This window comes from Panicum hallii, chromosome 8 (assembly GCF_002211085.1).
Source record: "Panicum hallii strain FIL2 chromosome 8, PHallii_v3.1, whole genome shotgun sequence".
Taxonomy (NCBI): domain Eukaryota; kingdom Viridiplantae; phylum Streptophyta; class Magnoliopsida; order Poales; family Poaceae; genus Panicum; species Panicum hallii.
In genome coordinates this window covers 29,006,908-29,027,108 of record NC_038049.1, presented here as the reverse complement: position 1 = coordinate 29,027,108, position 20,201 = coordinate 29,006,908, and the positions used below count along the sequence as shown (strand labels likewise).

At 43.4% G+C, this 20,201-nt stretch overlaps 3 protein-coding genes and 1 long non-coding RNA gene across 4 annotated transcripts; 2 read left to right on the top strand and 2 right to left on the bottom strand.

Moving 5' to 3' along the window:
• Positions 1–3,296: 3,296 nt before the first annotated feature.
• LOC112903072 lies at positions 3,297–4,940 on the bottom strand. The gene is made up of 2 exons (XR_003230720.1): positions 4,714–4,940; positions 3,297–3,457 (listed from the first exon to the last, which is right to left on the bottom strand). It is a non-coding gene; the product is annotated as an uncharacterized LOC112903072 (long non-coding RNA).
• A 1,868-nt stretch (positions 4,941–6,808) lies between these two features.
• Positions 6,809–10,574, top strand: LOC112872450 (GDT1-like protein 3). The gene is made up of 9 exons (XM_025935529.1): positions 6,809–7,090; positions 7,192–7,245; positions 7,363–7,488; positions 7,643–7,741; positions 8,145–8,217; positions 8,864–8,949; positions 9,451–9,534; positions 9,816–9,875; positions 10,049–10,574. The coding sequence occupies exons 1-9, from the start codon at positions 7,019–7,021 to the stop codon at positions 10,235–10,237; spliced, it is 843 nt and encodes a 280-aa protein (XP_025791314.1). The 5' UTR covers positions 6,809–7,018; the 3' UTR covers positions 10,238–10,574.
• A 1,180-nt stretch (positions 10,575–11,754) lies between these two features.
• On the top strand, positions 11,755–13,687 carry LOC112903305 (CRIB domain-containing protein RIC4-like). The gene is made up of 2 exons (XM_025972545.1): positions 11,755–12,284; positions 12,672–13,687. Exons 1-2 carry the CDS (start codon positions 12,203–12,205, stop codon positions 13,076–13,078), a joined length of 489 nt encoding a protein of 162 aa, XP_025828330.1. The 5' UTR covers positions 11,755–12,202; the 3' UTR covers positions 13,079–13,687.
• Positions 13,688–14,344: 657 nt separating this feature from the next.
• On the bottom strand, positions 14,345–18,016 carry LOC112903306. Its single transcript, XM_025972546.1, has 3 exons — positions 17,721–18,016; positions 17,141–17,340; positions 14,345–14,770 (listed from the first exon to the last, which is right to left on the bottom strand). Exons 1-3 carry the CDS (start codon positions 17,856–17,858, stop codon positions 14,650–14,652), a joined length of 459 nt encoding a protein of 152 aa, XP_025828331.1. The 5' UTR covers positions 17,859–18,016; the 3' UTR covers positions 14,345–14,649.
• Between the last annotated feature and the right edge of the window lie 2,185 nt (positions 18,017–20,201).

Sequence of the window (20,201 nt, the reverse complement as noted above, 5' to 3'; positions counted from 1 at the left end):
ATGATTAGTGATGAAAACTTATTTTGTTATGGAACAAAAAAATCAAATTACTCCTGTCAAATATGGTAAACTTTGGATAACCTCTTAACAATTTTTCATTCAATTTGCTTCCTAAACTATATCATTTGGTTCAATCTACACTCTAATGCAATTTGTCTTTTTTCTCCATATATAAGTGCAATCTGAATTTAAGATTTTGCAGGATTGTACGGGCATCACAACGTGTGCCAAAAATATATATTATAATTTTTACTATCAAGATAATGATAAAAAATTCTCTATATAACTTTTTAAAATATGTTATGATATCTTCTATCGTCCCGTAAAATTTTAACGTCACTTGTGCTTGGATAAGAAAGATAAATATTGTTAAGGGATAAGTTGGATCAAATAATATAGTTTAAAGGATATATTAAATTAAAAAGTAATTTAGTAACTTATCCGGATTTTAACGATATTTGAGGGGAGTCTTTTCATTATACAGCTTGCGCACTTTGTTGTACGCCGCATCCAACCAGACCTAGCTTGTGCGGGATGGACCTACAATCAACCTAGCAAGGGCACAAGCCACTACTTCTTTTTGAAAGAACTGCACGAGATAGTGCGAGTTTCTATTGATATAGTAGAAAAAAATAAAAAACTACAGCTCTGGGAGCCTATAGTCAGGAAAAGAAAAGAAAGGGGAAAAAACAAAATTCGTCCGGTTGGATGGGACATCAATGTTGGTAAGCCCTCAACTCAACTTAAAACTGGCCAGTTGGACTGGGATATTAACACGGCCGCACCACTCCACTCAAACGGCAGCGGAAACGCGTTGCAACACATGGCTCGCAATGGAGCCAAGCCAATCTCGCGGCAGCACCCAACAGTCTCACACTCATGCAGTCGTCGTTGCCTCCACGCGTGGCTCCGCGTCGATAGGGAACCAAAAGAAATAGACAACATTATACCGAGAAGGCCACCGCCATGCGGGACCCAACGCCGCAGTGCCCCTGCAACATCACACACCACCCGATAGAGTGATAACACCAAATCCGGATCTCTCGCTGGATGCCTCGCGGTCAACACCATGACAACACAACGCGCGGGGGCCTCACCACATCCGCTGTTGGACTCTACCTTACTCTCGTCGCCTTGAAGAAACACCGCATGCGGGGGCCTTGCCACGTCCGCCTCAACACTCCATGTCGCGGATCCGTTCCTTTTGTTACCATCGGAATGGTGAACAATGCCGTCCCCACTTCCAAGATCCCCATCAAACTGCCAAGCCGCCACCGCAAGTCGACTTCATCTTGTTGATAAACCCACACGCATGGCTGCCGCTACCATGGCAGGGAGCCAAGGATGTCGCATGCGCCGTCTTCCAACGATGTATCGCACCGAAGTAGCTCCAGCATAGCTGAGCCACCCACCGCAATCCGCTACAAGCCTGGTCATCCCATGTTGTCGTTGCCACAAACGCCGTCTTCCGACGCATTCCCGTGCCGCACTGACAGCCGCTAAGCAGCGCCAGCAGCCGCGGTCCGCTGCAAGCGGCCAACCCGACAAGTATCCGGCAACCCCTGGCCGCCACCACAACTGCAAATGCCACCACGTGAGCTTGACAACCCCCATCAAACTCTTCCTCCTGCACCAAGCCGACGCTGCCGACTGCAATCTCCCATGGCCATCGATGTCGCTGGTATTGCCACAAGTCGAGTTGGGTCTCTAGAAACGATGCCTCCAAGGAGCGCACAACGCTAGTGGCGCCGCCGTTGCTCGTCCAGGATCTGGACAGGGCTTTCACCTAGAGAGCCCCGTGTAGTGGGGGTGGAGTTCCAAGATGACACCCCCAGCAGGGAGAACGACACCCGAAGACGTCACCGCCATCGCCGCCAGGAAGATTGTCGGTAAAGACTTTCGCCCAAAGCATCCAACCCAAGCCACTGCACGCACCTAGCCCGGCAACACCGGGACCACAGTCATGGCAGACCACCAGGGGCGGCGCCACCGCCGTGCCTCTTTGCATCCCGCCGCTGTGTCCCGGACCTGTTGCTACTGCATGCTCGCGCGGATCCCAAACCTTGCCGCCGCATGCATGCAGCCTCCCGGACCGCCAACTACACCTTCTCCCACGCGCGCCACTAAATCTGGTCAAGCCTAGCCTCGTGACCTCCAGATCCAGCCAAAACTGGCAAGCTGTTGCTGGTGGCCCTCGTGGCTGGCCTGGCCAGCGCACGCAGCCGCCGCCAACCAGTGCCGGCCCGGCCGACCGGCGCTTGCCCGCATGCAGCCACCACCAGCTCGGTCTCGGCTCACCACGACGCCCAACCAGCATCGTCCGCGCGCGCGGCCGCCAACCATGGCCGCAGATCCACCCATGGGGGTGACAGATCCGGCTATGGGGACGGTGGATCCAGCCGCCAAGTCGCCGGAGGAGCCCCGCCAGCATCGGGCAATAGAGCGCCTCCACTCGCACGGCACGCACATGCTGCCCTCGTGAGTCACCCTACCGCCACCCTCCTTGCGGGCGCCAAGCTTCCGCCCCCCTCCCCCCCGCTTGAGCGATAGCAAGGAGGAGAGGGGGAAGGGGCGGAGGTCCGGCGGCGACGGCGCAAAGACCCCCAAGTCGCATGCGGGAGCAACGCGGGGATCCATGGCACGCGGCAACGGGCCCAAACCACTATTCAATCTTCTATTAGCCATAGCAGATTGTAAATTTACACCTTAGATGCCCCCACCTTAGACTAATCTCCAGGTCCTCGCACAGTTCTAAAATACCTTTTTCGACGATGTGCCCCTTCTCATTTTTCTTGCTAGGTCCACTCCTGCGTTGACCTAAAAAGAAGAAAAGCTTGTTCGTCGAAGAAAAAGAAAAGCTTTGCTTGGTTGATGAAAAACTGCGGCTGCCGCAGCTTTTGTAGTTGTTTTCTTTGTCGTACATGGGGCGCTGAATTTGGGTCACTTCAGCTCAAAGAGCCCACTTTTTTATTGTCCCCTAAGATCAACTAGGACGGCACGCGCTCTTCGCTGCACCCGCATGCAGTGCATGTCGAGCTGTCAAGGAATTCTGCGTGTTGAGCGCTGCTACAGAACTCGTTGGACCCAATGTTTATTTACCTGTCATTAACTCATCTATTTCTGGAACTATTTATACATGCTATGAATTAGCATGCAACCTAGTTCAACTGTATCAGCCTAAAATATCCACAAAAGTGAAAAGGGAATAAGCTCACGCATTGAGAAAGCAACCTGAATAGATCGCAAGTATCAGATTCACCATAACTAAGTAGCTGAGTAAATCAGACTGAATCCTGATAAAAATCTAATGATATTTGGTGACAGTACCTGTCACATTAGTGTACATATACAACACATAGTACCACATTGTTTGGCGCAGATGATGCCTGCAGTTCTTTGGATATAGTACCACAACCGTATGGTGCAAGTGACGCCTGCCTTCAATCAGACTGAATTCCTGTTAAAATCTAATGATATTTGAGATAAGACTTTAATGGAAAGGTAAGACAGTGCCTCCATGGTGTAACAATAATATATCATTGAACTGAGTGGCACTGATATAGCTGAGGTTTGCAAGTTGGCAACCTAAATAACTCAAGGTTGAGGGAACCCATGTCTAGGTCTGATATCCATTGTTTGATATGATTTTGGACAAATGAGATAGAGTAAATCTGTTAGGACAATAACACAAACTCAAGCTAAAGACACTTACCTGACATAATTAGTTTGCATCTGCAAGTTTAGAATAATTTGTAAATAAGTTTAGCATATACGTCTATCTCGTTCTTGCTGCAGCATAAAAAACACAGCAAGGTACTACATTGTCTAGTGTATCTGAAGTATAGATCAAGTAAGATGGTTTCTTCTTTTTGTAGAAATACCAACTGAAACCAAGGTTCTCTGGGTAGGAAATGTATCTGTTTATATGCATGAAAGGTGATTGCACTTTTATCAGCATGTTATAGTTTCTTGAATAAATCATCTACGGCTCTAATTTTGTCCATGGTATTATTCAGCACCCTTCAATGCCAAACGGAAAATGAATTTGAAGCAGATGCTAAAACATGGTTCTGTTAGATTAAATTGTCAAGAGATAATGTCCAAAGAAAGGCTTAATCTATTTTTATAAGCAGAAACATATGGCATTGTACAAATAGAAAAAATATTCATTCCTATCTATACTATAGGGATATAACAATTTATTTATTTTTTGACAGAATAAATATACAATTTAGGTAGAGGCTGAAAAGGTAGAAAGAGAAGATGTACAGCATTTAGCCAACTCTTGCGATAATAATCTATGTTTGCAAGGCAACGAAGTTAAAAAAAGCATGTTGTACTAAACTACTAATCTATTCAGCACTAAGGAACTATCAGGTCACCTTAGATAACATGTCATTAATAATGCAGATCCTCTGTTCTGGCAAATACAGGTTGCGCTGGTGAGGATTCAGAGACGGATCCGAACAAATTAATTTGATTAATTTGTGGACGATTTCATGAGAAAAGTAGTCAAATAGAAAAACAAAATCATTACAACTTATGGAACTAACATAACACTGTAATTATCTAGCATGAAGAGCGGTAGAGCTCAAAATTTATTGACGAATGCTATTCTAGCAATCTAACGCTGAAATTGGAGAGGGGCTGTGCAATTATGGAAAAAAGATTACTAAATATAAATCAGATCAGATCCAGGGGGCGCTCACCCACCATCGCTGGCTTCAGTGCCATCCGTCTCGTCTTGCTGCCGGTAGAGCCATGAAGGTTGGGGTTTCTGTCACCTCACTGTTGTTGGTCAAATCGAGAACAGCAGGCAATGAGAGAGTTCTGAGCGAGGAACGGCGCTAGCGACGAGAGGGGAGGCGCGAGAGTGCGGCGGCAACCTGTCGGAGTCGGCGCGGAAGGGGAACGGCTGAACGGCACGACGGAATAGGTGCTCCGTGCTCGCCTGGGGTTTTCGGTCTTCTTCCGCGAGAAGAAGGATGGCCGAAACGTTGGCGAGACACTGATGACGCACACGACGGCCCAAGCCCAGCAACACAATCATCCGATGGGCCAAGATAGGTTGCAACGCTAGAGTAGGCTGAAGATGGTTAAAAAATATAGGCCCACAGCAGGACACGTGTCGGCAACTGATATGGTTAATTGCTCAAAAAAAGCTGATATGGTTAAAACGCAGAGTCACTCCCGTGGCTCCTTTTTCTTCGGGCATAAGAGGTAACTTACTTATGCTGAAGAACTCTATTCTTGGCGGTGTGGCATGTTTAAATCCAGCCATAGTGTTTTTATTATCTTTGCCTATCCGGGCCTATGTTCTCATTTTTTTTTGAAAAAAAAAAGAAAACTATGGGACTATGTGCTTGGTTCATGTCCATACTAATATAACTATATGTTAGACTATGCGTGTGCAAAAAAAATATTGACAAAAGATATGTTTATATGACCCATGTATCATATAGTTGAAATGTGTATCTACACCAAGTTGAGGGAGTGAAGGGAAACACTAGCTTAAGAAATTATGTCACCAATGTATACCATAGAAAATCTACAAGCATGCATTGAGTATCTTGATTTGGGCCTCAATTCAGTACATGTGTTGTGAACTTCTAAGTCCCACTGGTCCTGTACTCCTGTTCCTAGACGCCAGTCCATAATGAGACTTGGTGTGTAACTCTTCAATCAACAAAAGCAATGCAAAAAGCTAAATCGTCAAGAGGTAGTGGACCGACCTCTCCTCTCTAGAATCAAAGAAGAAGAAACCCAAGAGGTATAGAATTACAGATCTAGCCTCCAAGCTCTAAAGCATAGCATAATCTACAAACAAGTATGAACAAAAATCATTTCACAACAATTTAGCACTAAGTTTGATTTGGGGAAGCTAAAAGAAATAACCTCTCAAGACTCAAGGCATGGGGGTGGAGAAGCCTTAGACAGCGGCAAACCACAAGTGAGTTGCAAGGAGGGCCATCCTACAACGCGAATTGGATGACCATGGTGTGTCGTTTATTAGGAATGAGTTCCCTTGGTAACTCAATAGTGATGGTTCTTGGAAGATGATGTGCTTTAGTCTTTAGACCAACTAATGATGATTAGTAGGCTATGCCTATGTATCCATGGGCTTTATGGTAACTTCTGCATATATTTATGTATGGATCGAAGTTATCACCTCAATCCAATTCTAGTGTACCCCTCTCTGGAGGAAGCACTACCACCACCATGACCTAATTAGCACTGCCCTTTTATCTTCGTGGGGGAAAATTTTGCTTCATCTTTGCCCCACTCAGGATGCATCATTGTCTCTAGAAGAATTTTTGCTATCCTTGCTCAGAAGACCATCATATGTAGGAAGAGCATGAATAATCTTGCGTGTGTTTGAATGATGCGGTCTGATTCTAGGTTTACCTATGATCAACTCCATACCAAATAGTATATATATGATCATTTCTATTTTATTTGTATTTCTTCGGTGACTATACTTAGAAATATACTATCTTATGACACAATGTAATCGATTTGTTTTTCTATTATACAATCACGTAGTAAGGTTGTATCCGGATAAAGTTGAAATTGCACGAGAATATCTGGACGTTTTTCTCCATGTCCTAATATTTTCGTGACCGTGATAGACTGATGGTGCAGTCTGCGGATAGCACTAACAACATGCCGTAACGATTAATTATTAATTACGTCACGTGCTCTAGTGTTACATTGCCAGAAATTTTTTTAAAATCCTAAATCCCAAGTTTGGCCAAAACACACTCATCAGCAGTCAGCACGAGAAAAAACTAAAAAACGCTCGAGCAAAAAGGGTGAAACTTCTTTGGTACCTTTTCGTCCTCCCTCAGCAGTCGACCAAATCTGCCGTTCGTCAAACCCCCCCTCCCACGGCGTTTTAAATCTGAAGAAACAGGAGGAGCGACGAGCAATTCGAGGAAGGATTCTGCCATCCTGTCTCGCCGCCCTCCCAAATCTGAGAGCGTTCCCAGGACTAGGGTTCGCGAGATCCAGCCCCGGGATGGATCCGAACCCTAGAGCTCCCCTGCTCCTCCTCGCCGTCGTCGCCCTCCTCGCGCTCGCCGCTTCCGTGGTAAGGGCCTGGCCCGGCAAAGCTCGAATCTCTCCTTTGAGCGGAGGTTTTGTTCGTTGGGATCCGGCTTGTTGAGAAAATCTCTTCCGCGTATCGTGCAGGCGGCGGCCGCCGAGGACGACGCGTCGGGGATCTCGCTGGGCCGTCGCGCCGGGGTGAGGAATACAGATTACTTCGCTTTTCGCCGTTTCGGTGCCAAATTCTTCATTCTTTTTGGTGCCAAATTCTTCATTCTTTTTGGTGGCTGATGGTTGCTGTCTGCGGTTTGGTAGGGGTTCTTGCACGGCCTGAAGAAGGACGCGGTGGCGGAGGGCGACCATGGGGTGGCGCTCGACGAGGTCGGCCCGGGGCTGTTCGACGCGCTCTTCGCCAGCCTCTCCATGATCCTAGTCAGCGAGGTAGTGCTTAGTGGTCTGAGCTAGGAGGTTTCCCGTTGGCAAATGGTCTCAGTGCAGCTGCCGTCCTGCATTGACAGTTTGGCTGTGCTGTTTCTGGTGATGCCAGGGCACAGGATTAACAATGTGTACCCATTTTTCTTCTGTGGTGATATAGATTGGAGATGAAACATTTATCATTGCTGCGCTGATGGCGATGCGGCACCCCAAGTCGATTGTTCTGTCCGGTGCACTCTCTGCACTTTACGTGATGACGGTGAGCTGTTCATTGATCCTTGTCTAATAATTCAGAGGCTTACATTTTACGCAATGGATTCAACCGGAAAAAATCTTGTACAACTTAGCAATAAATGAAAAAGGGGATAAATTTCCAATGCTGCTTATGTGTATCTAGTTACATAACATATATTTGTGGTATGTTCTTTGGTAAATTACGATTTTTAGGTTTAGATATCAATTCACATGATGCTTATTTTTCCAGTTTGTGGTGTGCATAGTCCATGTTTTTTAGAGTGTCATTATGTTTTTATGGTCCATTTACCTGTGGTTTTTGTACTCGAATTCAATTACTGCATGCCAGTTGCTTAGTTTTCATTAGTCTGAGCCAATGCCACAAAGGGTTCTCTAGCTGCTAATATATTTTCTTTTCTTCCTTCAAGGTATTGTCAACTGGACTCGGTAGAATAGTGCCCAACTTGATATCAAGGAAGCACACAAATAGTGCTGCTACAGGTGCTCATATTTTTGTCTTGAGTTTTGAGGTGTTTGTTTCAGCGGTATAATCATGCTTATCACAAATCTGCGGTTATCATGCTGGAGATTTTGCAGTAGTCTTTTTTTCTATAAAGCAAATCTAATAAAACGAAGTATACAATAAGATACTATATATTATTGATTTTGTCGTCATGTAAATATCCCATGTAATTGCGAGAACTTGGACAACTCAATTTAATATTACTGCCAAGATAAATCGATTCATTCCACTAGGACATGTACCAGGCTATCCTTGCCCTGCACACCTGTCCACCTGTGCCAAGATGCTGATCTGTTTATCTGAACTTTTTTGAGGGTGATCTGTTTATCTGAACTGAAAAGGTATCAATGCACAGTACTCATAGATGTCAACAATTAACTCAACCATTATTAATTTGGCCTGAAACACTGCAACTTGAGTAATGCAATGCGCATATCTAGGCATAGGCACGGGGGTCAGGCGCCTCTTTTTGCCGTCTTATTGTGCTAATGGGCCCAGGCTTAGAGCCAATTCTACTGCCATGACATCAGGATAGGCTGATTTCACCCCTTGCGGCTATATTTGCATATGGAATTTAGCATACTGATACTGTTGCTCATGATCTCTCTTTTGTTTGCCTGCCAGTTTTGTACTTGTTCTTTGGACTACGGTTGTTGTATATTGCTTGGAAGTCTGACCCAAAGGGATCTCAGAAGAAGGAAATCGAAGAAGTATGTGCTCTTTTCCCAATGTGACCTTTACATATGCATAGTGCAGCTCATTGCTGCATCTTTTGTTGTATTATATGCAAGTCTGCTGCCTCCTTGCTCTTTTACTTGTTGTTTTGTACATTTTTGTCATCCTATATCAATATCCTCTTAGACTTCAAATATAATGAGTGCACTAGATCACTAAAAAGTACCAATACAAGTGTTAGGATAGTCTGGAACAGTTTCTTTGCTGTCAGTCCTTAGGCTATAGAAAGAGCACGATACATGCACTCCATAAAAAAACTGTCAAATGTATGAATTCTGATATGTGGGTGCATGAACTGAACTATTGGAAGTTATTGATGAAAAGCAGGGTAATAAAACAGGTCAATTAAATTGCACGATTGGAAAAATATATCGTTATGCATCCTCTTAAACTGAAACACATGCTTTTAAACGGACTACATATCTTTTGATGTATTTTTATTTATGAACTAATGATGTACATGCATGTGTGAGCAGGTGGAAGAGAAGCTTGAGTCAGGTCAAGGAAAATCAACCGTTCGTAGGTTCTTTGCAAGATTTTGTACACCAATCTTTTTGGAGGTTAGTTGTTACCTTATGAAAGCATGTCAAATGCTTGTCTTACATCTGCAGACGAAGAGTTTTTGCATTTGACACCTTTTATTTGCAACAATTTTCGCCTTTTGAGATCTTTTCTGTGTTAAGTAAGTGGTACACATGTGGTTTGTGCTCCTCTTTTAGCAAATTATTATACGGTGGCAATATTTCTGTTGTGTTTTTTTTGTTAATCAACTATTGTGCATTGCTTACTGTAATATGCTGCTCATTAGAGACACCTTTGAAACTTTTTGTTCTGGTTGCAGGCTTTCATCTTAACCTTTTTAGCCGAATGGGGCGATCGAAGCCAAATAGCAACAATCGCGGTAGGATACTGCTCAACTTGCAGAAATTCGTTGATGTATCTAACCTTCTATTTTGTTGATGCTTCCATGCATTTCATTTTCCATTGAGGGTTGTGATATTTTAGAAAATTTCATGTTATTAAGCTGAAAACTCATTCTTACTATCTGTTGCTTCCTATGTTATCACCATGCAGCTCGCAACCCACAAGAATGCTATTGGAGTTGCAGTTGGAGCATCATTAGGGCACACAGTGTGCACATCTCTCGCAGTGATAGGAGGGAGCATGTTGGCATCAAAGATTTCGCAACGTACAGTAGCGACAATTGGAGGTGTTCTCTTCTTGGGGTTTTCTGTTTCATCCTACTTCTACCCTCCGTTGTGATGGAAAGGTACTATCAACTTCCACCTGGATGGTAACCTTGAATTGTTTGACGTCCTGCTGAACGAAACATAGTGTAACCTCCCTTGCTGGACGCCGCTTGAAATGATGATGAAGTAACTCAAATTATTCCAGCGTCCCTTGAGTCACAGGTTCCAATTCATGTACAGTCCTTACAGAATGACAATGCGCTCTGCCATGCTGCCTTCACTCCGTACCTAGAAGCTGCCGCGATGAGAGCATGGCTGATTTTTTGTTGGTTGTATCTAAAATATAACTTATACTATATGTTCCAAGTTCTTCAAGAAAAAGCTGCTCTATGTTCTTTTGTCTGTCTCAAGCATTGCATTTTATTTTTTTAGCTTTGTTTCTTTGAAACTGGAAGGTGTTAAAATCATGGACTTAATTTGGTGCCTCATTGGCCAAAACTTTAGTTGTTGCTTCTGCGGTTCCAAAGGCAGGCCACAGGTCGGCAGGCTGGAGTTTCTGGAGCAGTTGAGCTTATCGTGAAGTTAAGGCATCCAAGTCAGGTTTTGTACTGGATATCTTGATCAAGCATGCTGTCGGTTTGGTTATATGGACCTGTTATGATTTTGCCTAGGTGATGTCATTGGCATCCCAGGACGCGCTATATTCTTCTGTCTTGGGGTTGCATTCGCCCCCATGTTGTCATGAGTATTTTGTCCTGGTTCCTAAGCTTCCGTTTTGCTTTGCTGCTGCCAGTAGCAGGTCCCAGAATGTACTTTTGCAATCCAAGCTAAGTCATGCTGTAGAAAATGGTAGCAGGGTCAAAAAATTTCTATAGGAGAGCGAGGTCAAATGCAAGCGGTCAAAATGGCCGGGCTTGCCCAATGCCCACGAATCAATCACTACTTTTACCAAATTTTTTATTTTGGCATGACCTAATTTTGCAAGGACCATTTGCTTTGCTTCCTTGCATTTGGTGTAAACGAAGTGTAGACTCTATAAATACCAAGCCAATCCCACGAACAAAACACTAACCAAGAGGTGCTTGATTGAAACATTTCATTGGGTTGCGCAAATATAATGGTGCCACTCTGTGGCTTCATAGTCAAACATTTGTTCTCATTCTTAGCGATAAGTAAATTACAGGTAATGAATAGTGACTGATCATGCCATATCTTGATGAGCTATGTGGCGTACAAAGGCTTAGCTTAACTGCCAAGGCAATCGAGTGTTAATTTGTGACTATTTTTCCTGGAAACAAAATCATAGCCTCCTCTTTGCCTGGTGTGCCACCTGAAATCTAGATAGATGAAATCACATGGGTCGACTGAAATCTAGATAGATGAAATCACATGGGTCGACCTAACCGTTGATTATTTTCAGAAAAAAAGACCTAACCGTTGAAGGAAGAATTAATCTTTTGAAGGTCAGTGGCCCACACGGGGACACAAACATCCATGGCGCGCGCGAATTCCGATGTGTGAATGTGATGCATCCTTGGGAAAGTGGATCTGCCCCCAGATTCTAGTGGCAATCTAGTTGTACATCGTACCTTCAGCATCCTTTTCGACAAGTTTTTTTTTTTCTTTCTGAAATTGTGCTGAGACCAAAATGAATTCCAAGCTCTTCAAAGGCCTGATGTGCTGGCACAGTGTTTGGTTAAAGTTTTGTGATGTGAACAGTGAACCAGAGATCACACAGCTCGACGCTACAGGTGTTCACGCGTACTGGGCGGCGAGCAGAGAGACTTGCGGGGACGGCAAGGGGCAGGGCAGCCGGCCGTGATAACCAACCAACTGATGGCCGCAGCTACCTCCATCCATCCATCCGTATAACCACCATAACCACCTCCATTCTTTGACTGCCTTCCCTTGCACTCCACACCTCCCCCTTTCGCGTCCTCTCTCACACACTACATAACACTGTGAGCGACCAAACTCAGGCACTACTACTTCACAACAGTCGCAACACTTGCACCCTGCCTCGCCATCAGCTGCAAGCATGACGCCGGTCAGTGAGCACCAGCAGCTAAAGGAGCCGGGAACACAAGCTGCAACAAGCCATCATGCTCCAGCAGTTCCAAGTAAGTTCGTGCTCGTCTTGCACATGTATAGAACTGTGGATCATGAATCCTGCATCGTATCTTCCTAATTTTTTTTTGATGGGATTCCTAATTCCTACTCTCTCCAGCCTTGAAAACATGAAGTTAGGGCAAGATGATTAGTTCAATTTGCACTAATAATCTTATCTTGACGTCATGGCTTCATGACTGGAGGGAGTATATGGTTAAGAAAAAGATCATATCTCCTTGTGGACAAAACTTTGAGTTGCAAAACTTTTGTAACACTGGGTATTTGACAGGTGGGCCAGCATATAGCGAGGAATGTTTATCACTTATGTAATAGTTAATAAATTATCTTTATATCTTTCTAATGCTATATATTGGCTTCACCCTTTTACTTCTTGACAGGTGAGGAAGTGGCAATTGGGGATGTGGTGAACGCCAATCAGGAGGAGCAGCAGCGGCAGGCAGCGAAGCGGGAGCGGGATTTCCTGGCGGGGATCAGGAAGCTCATCAAGAGCTTCAAGAGCCTCTCCCAAATCTTCGAGATATACAAGGACGACGATGATGAGATTGAGGACGACATGGATGTGGGCATCGAGATCGGGTTCCCCACGGACGTGCAGCACGTGGCACACATTGGCCTGGATGGGTCCACCAACTTGTCCAGCCTCAGGGGGCTGGAGGGGGCCAGGGACCTGCTCCCCCTCTCCAACCTCACCACCCTCGAGCAGTTCGAGCTCGCCATGGCCTCGCTCGCCGCTGCTCCGAGCACAGATCGCGATGGGGTGTTAGATAGAGCCTCCCGGGATTAGGTTTATATAAATTAGGACGCATATAGTGCTTGTGATCATGGATGATTGCCCTTGTTTTCTTCTTGTTTTTGTTCATGCTTTTTTTGGGGGGGGGAATACTGTTTTGGTCTCAAGGTTATTTCCATTATGGCAAAATATTATCGTCCACGACAAGCAACAAGGAGACAAGTGCAGCCTTCTGACAATTGGCATCAGATACCTAATCCTCCGAATGTTGACGTACACCACGTACAGATGAGCAGCAAGAGACCATACACTGGTCAGTGTCAGAGGAACGGTACACAGAGCAGTGCTGCGATCATATTCAACAACAAATGCCTCTCCGTCCTGGCGTGTCCTTCCCATCCCAACGTCGAGCAACAACTCTGCCACAGAGGGGGAAAAGGTACAGCTAATTTGTTTTTCTCACTCATGCAGGAGTTGACATTCTTTGCTACTGCTCCGCTGAAGAAACAATGTTGACATGATGGAAGTCCACTCATCTGTGGATAATTCTGGTAATCATGTACGCATGTGCATGCACCGTGATCAGCTCCTTGTACTGCTGAACAATTTCAAGGGTCAAACGTTCTCAGCCAATGATATGAACAGTCAGCAGTTTGCACGCTATGTTTCTCCAACTTGCACGCTATGTTTCTCCAACTTGCACGTATAGATGCATGATCAGATACATTCAATAGAGCATTGTCCCCCCGCGGCAAGTCGCTGGCTGTGCTGCCACCGCCGCCGACGAAACTAGGGTTTGGTGGAGAGTAGGGAGAGAGAGAGACAGAGAGAGACACGAGATGAAACGAGAAAGGGAACGGGGGTGCGTTTAGATTGCAACTTACAAAGTTGCAATAGTGACACTGTAGCGTTTTCGTTTGTATTTGACAAATTTTATCTAATCATGGACTAATTAGGCTCAAAAGATTCGTCTCGTGATGTACAATTAAACTGTGCAATTAGTTATTTTTTTTTTTACATACATTTACTGCTCCATGCATGTGTCCCAAAATTGATGTGATGGAGAGAGAGTGTAAAAATTATAACATTTGGATGCATCTAAACAGGCCCCGGGTGAAAGAAGGCTCGGTGAAAAATTGGTCATGCGGCACTGCACAGTTCAAAAGGGTAAATTTGTCTTTTCACATTCTACTTAACACCGTGAACTGTAGAATTAGAGGTAGTGCCAAATTAGGAACCAAATTTAGATCTAGTGTTAAATTGGGAAGATTAAAATTTTGAGGGCCAAAGAAAGGAATACGCAACTTTGGTAGTGTCAAATAAGGAATTTCCTCTATTTGTATTGACCAAAAATACATAAGTCTAGCATCTGAAGCAAGAAAATGGCCTCAATGTAAACAGACATTCAGGAACAGCTCAAATGTCTGAGATTCAATCATAAACCACTTTGTCCTGGTTGTATGTAAACCCCCATGGACGCAAGATGATTAGAACCATTTGCGTAATAACATATTAACATCATCGAGTAACATGACACCATTCCTTAAAAGTTAGCATAAGATTTTCTTTGATGCACATACATCCCCCGGCTCATACCAATTCTAGGAGTAAGGAGATACCAAAAATCAGTAAGTAGCAATTAAATAGATAGATTGGCATAAGGATGGTTTTCTGGAAGCGGACATTGCAATGCTATTTTTATTTTTCTTATTGGACCCCAGTCCCTCCAAGGCTCCAAACAAGCCTCTGCATTGCACAAGATCGAACACAAAAAGCAAAACAAATAATCAAAACATTCCAAATTTTAATCAGGACGAAAATTCATTATCTGGATGGAAATTCTAGGCCACAAAGTAAAAAATACAAAATTACAAGATTAAACATCCAAACATTACCACAACCCACTAGACTAATAGGAGTATTGTAAACATTGTGCTTTTTAGAGTAAAAAAGTGCAATAGCAATGGCACTGTGTCAATATACACAATTAACAACGCTAAAATTAGATGGAACAAAAGGTTAGCCAATAATAATGAAGCTATGGTGCATGGTAGGATTAAGTCATCCAGAATACACCTAAAGCAAATAGTGGGAATGTGTCATTCTCCATTTTGGAAGTTTTTATGTACACCCACTGCTCATATGTCAAATTATCAACTATCACACCTTGATCTAATATTTTGATAGATATCAAAAAATAAGTAAAGACCTTCACCAAAATATCAGGAAAGTAATAAAAGTTTAAGACATGCAAAAAGTGGAACGAGGGAGAAAGCTTCTATGCAAAATAAGGGTCAAACTGAGACCATATCATTTTATTGAAAATATTATAAAAACAGAAAAGTCGAAACTAATCTAGTGCTCTCATGACTTTTACTAATAAATGCTCCTCAGCTTGTTTTTGCCAGGAGCAATAGGATAGGAAGCAAGGGTGAAATAAAGAGAGTGCAGAAAAGAGTGAAAGGTCACAATAACGATGGTAAGCCTATGGATCTTAATGTCAAAAGGAGAACAGGATGGAGAGATTTATAACCATGATAGAAAGTGGTAATAACTCAACTCACAGGATAGCATCATAGCAGAGTAGTACAAAAAGAAAGGGAAGAACTTGAAAACCACCTAAATATAGACACGATTCAGCGTAATTGTAAGACAAACTAATAAAAGGAAACAACCACATGATTGGTAGGAGAAAGTGACAAAATCAACAATTACTCTCACTAATAAACATGGTAATCAAGGGGAAGATAGTAAAGCGGTCAGCTTTTTAGATGCTTATGTAGTGCGCAATGTTTCTGGATCTCAGCATCCTAGTTTAAGGTGGTTCCCATTTGACTCTCTCCATCAACTCATGTACAAAAAATTCCATAATTTGGACAAGCTATTCATTCTGCCTCTATCCTTTGTCTCCCTTCCGCCACATGTTAACATTCACAGCCACATTTCTAAGGAACCATTGCAACAATGTTAAGGGTGCCCTCCTTCTTCCAACCCTCTTCCGTTGGTTGGAACAAGCCCTTCCATTTTCCCTTCCCTAGTCACTTACTACTTTTAGGTTGGTTCGCTAGGCAGTGCCTGAGTAGTTTAGATAGTCAATCCCCCATCCTCCAATTAAAACCCAGCAGGTTGAAAACATTGGCCACAATAACTAAACCAAGCCACAATGAACTCTACCATTGTCTAGCTATTATTTTCATCATCAAGTCAGACCACCATCTATAGTATAGTTGAGGCTCAACTTGGTTGCCTCTTACAGTCTAGTTGACGCCCAATTTGCCTAGCATCACTAACTGATTAATGAATTTTTTTTGCAACAATGTGTTTATGTCCAGATCCACAAGGAAATGGAGTTAGCAAAATTCTCTCTGAATACATTTTAAGAAAATATTGTCATGATCATAAGTGAAGAAGTGTTTTTTTTTTCTGTCAAGAGTTATTGTGACAATACAATACAAGGGAGCAAAACAAACTGTAGATTGAAAACTTTGATCAAGAATGGTAGAAGTAGCAAATGCAAAAATACTGGTCAGTGCACTAAAAAGAACTAATTAGTGATAGAATGTGACAGCACCAGTAATTTGAAGTGCAGACATAATCTTAAATTTCATGTGGTCCGGGCATTTATCAAAGACAAACAAACATCTATTATTAAAGAAACATACATACGGAGGAATCAACTATCAGATTGTCTGTGCATATATATAGCCTAATGCACAAAATTGTCTTCCCACTATGAAAGAAAGAAACACCGTGTAGCATCAAGGGAATGCAACTGAAACTCTAAATGGGCTACATATAGTATGACACTCCAGACACTGACTGAACCTTAAAACAAAATGTACATGACATAAATCAGTTGAGCAATAATCCACCAAAACTAGTGTGTACAATGAAAGAACCTACTAAATCGTTACAAGCAAGCCAATCCTTCTATAGATGAACAAAATAAGCATATAACCAGAAATCAAAGCACATAGCCTTGCACACACGATGATAGCATTTTAATAAGCATTGTACATCTAGTGAGGTCAATTTAACATAATGACATTACTACCAATTTTTTTTAGATAATGGAAGAATGCCATTACTACTACTGACGGGTGTATCATTTAGTACCTGTAATTAACCGTAGTTTCCCCTGCCAAATTGAGGGGGCTGAAGGAGAAAGTATATGGTAGTGTGGGACAGTGACAACGGGAGGGAGCACGCAAGTACGCCGCCACGGGCCACATCTCCGTGACGGTCGCACCGGCGTGCTCTCTCTCGTTGTCACCGCCGGTCAGCACCAAATTAACCAAACCCAAATAAGTAGCCGCCTGCACAACCAAACACAAAGCAGAAGCTATAAGACGCGAATCCATCCACAAGAGACGATTGAATCGAGATGGGCAAAATCCCAGTCGCATGGTTCAGATTTATAGCTATCTACATGTACATATTGATTGTGGCTTCTGGGAGCCTGCTGGAGATGATATTACATGGGGTGAATGATGTGATGGAAACAACACAAAAGCAAGATCCAAGATTTCTTTTCTCTGGAAAGGAACACTAGAACAAAATCAGAGAATACGAGGCAACCAGAAAGAAGCAAGAATACATCCGGATTCAGAAAGAAAAGAACACCACCCAAGAATCAAGAAATGGTCCAGGATATGTATTATCTCAGATCAGGAGTCTACCAGGCGGGAGGGATCACCTGAAGATGAGGAGCCTGAAAGGAGAAGAAATCCCCTCCAACAACCATGGATGTCAGATGGGAGGCTTCCGGAAAATCTACAAGGCTAGAGATTGAGAGGAAGGAGAGGGAGGAGACGACTAGTCTTCGCCGCTCCATCTAAAGCTGCTTTCTTGGTGAGTGTGTGCGGTGGTGGCGGCTTTATTTATGAGGGAGAGCGAGGAGGTTTAATTTAACTCCTGTATTGGACAAAAATATAATGCGAGTAGTACATTTACACCTCAACAGCAGCCTAAAAGTCACACTTGAGTTTGCTGTACCTCCGGTACTCCCAGTAAAATGCACGCATTGGATGATGTACCGGCTCAGAGATTTAAAATGACAGGGGTACTTTGCATATCTGTCGTAATAGTGTTGTCATTCTTGAAAACGGTGTGATTTTGAAGTTTCCTTTTAAACCCCTTTCAAGACCAATTATCATTTTGTTCATATTTTATATCTCATTTAATTTTACTGTATCTGTTCACACACTGCTGTGGTTTAAAGAGGACATGAGGTGTCTCCAAAAAAGTTTCTTACTGTAGATTAACTGTTAGGACTTAGGACCATAGTAGACTTTTCCTCATATTTGATAAATATATATCATCTAACAAATTCTAAGCATTTTTTGCCTAAAACACATTATACTCCTTAGATATAGATACTCAATGTACACGCACTCATCCATATAAACATATGCATGCAAACTCTACCCTAATAAACGTGTTCAAGAGATAGACTAGGAGATCTTGAGATCGACAAGACACAAACTTCCACGGTATATTCCATCATAAGAAATTTAACCAACTAAGCCATCTAAATTCATGGTATCTCGTTTATTTGTATTAACCTTTACTTATATAATTAGTTGACTCTTTTATCCTAAATTAGGGTTTGCTTGGATCTCATAGGGATTACAAATTTGTAAATCTGGATAATGATAGATATAAGAATATGAATTCCGGCTAATAATAATATGGAATAATATGGATTGTTTGGATCCCTTAATTATAATATTGGATTCTGCCTCTAGTAATTGTTATCTGCACATTGTAATTTCTTGATATCACTAGACATGATTCGCCGGTTCTTGACTCTTCTTTGTCACGCAGTGGTAATGTATACATGCACATGCCAAGTAAACATATCAATCTTTCGCAGCCATGCAATCAAAATTCTAGTTGAGCCTAGTTAAAAACCGTGCGGGTTTTGCAAACGGCACCCGTGGAACCTGACTTTGGAAAAGCCAAGCTCCTCCACCCAACCATGAGGGGAGTTATACTAGCGACCAATTACACCTTGGATATTTCTCTCACTCTCTCCAAATAATCTTCAAATAATAGGGTTAAGGCCAGGGTCCAGGGAGATAGCGCGAATGAGGAACTAAGCATGAACATATACCAATTAGAAGTGATAGTGGGTGGTTGGCTACTGAATTCCTGGAATACCTCATCATCAGGAAAAAGGAAAAAATTATTGCTCTCCGTATGCAATATGGAAGAAGCGGAGAACCAGGATAAAAAGCCGCTGTCAGATCCTAACGACTAGTCTCACAAGTACATTGATGAATTTTCTCCAACGCCAGTACGCCGCGCAGTCTGGCACATCATTTCATCGCCGTACGTGCGTCCAAGCTTTCATCCATCGCAGCAGTCAGTGTCCAGCCGGTCGGCGTGGTGGAGCCCCCTGAAGACCATCTGTCGCCATGCGTGTCAGCGTGTCGAGGACCGGTTGGTGACATGGGATTTACAGAGCTGTAGTACTTGAGAAATTAAGGGCCTGTTTGCGGGTGAAACGGCCTCCGGCTTATGTGGTGGAACAATTATTTGGCCTTGAATTATCTGGTAAAACGGTTTCTCCAGTGGTTTAAAATGATCAAATATCCTTATTATCTTTATATTTTTTTATTTTTCCCTCTTCTTTCTATTTCTTTTCTCCATTTTCTTTTTTCTTCTGTCCGCTCGACCTCCCGCAGCCGGCCGTGCTCGCTGCCACCATGTCCTCCGTCGCGGTCTCGAGCTGCGCCAAGGAGCGGTGTCGGAGTGAGCCTGGCCGAGGAGAAGCAGCGGGAGGACACGGAGGTCAAGCGCCGCGAGGAGGCGGAGTGTGCGAGCAGACGAAGTGCGTGAAGAGGCCGCAGGGGCAAAGATGGTGCGCGAGGCGGAGGAGCCGCGAGGAGCCAGTTCTTTTGGCTCTCCCTCCGTCTCCCGGCTCCTCTCAGCGGGAAATTCGGGGCTTCGTTTCCTTCCATCCTATTTGGCATGGCTGCAGTAGAAACCCTCTCAAAGTCGCTAAAGCTGGAGCCTTGCCAAAGAAGGTCTAACCGGTGCTCAGGAACTCTCAGCTTTTATAGAGGGAAAAAGTGTAGCCTCTGCAATCAAAATTTACAAAGGGCTTGTCTGTTTCAGATTATTTCTATATATAGATTATATAATATATTTTATATAATCTCATATGGACAAT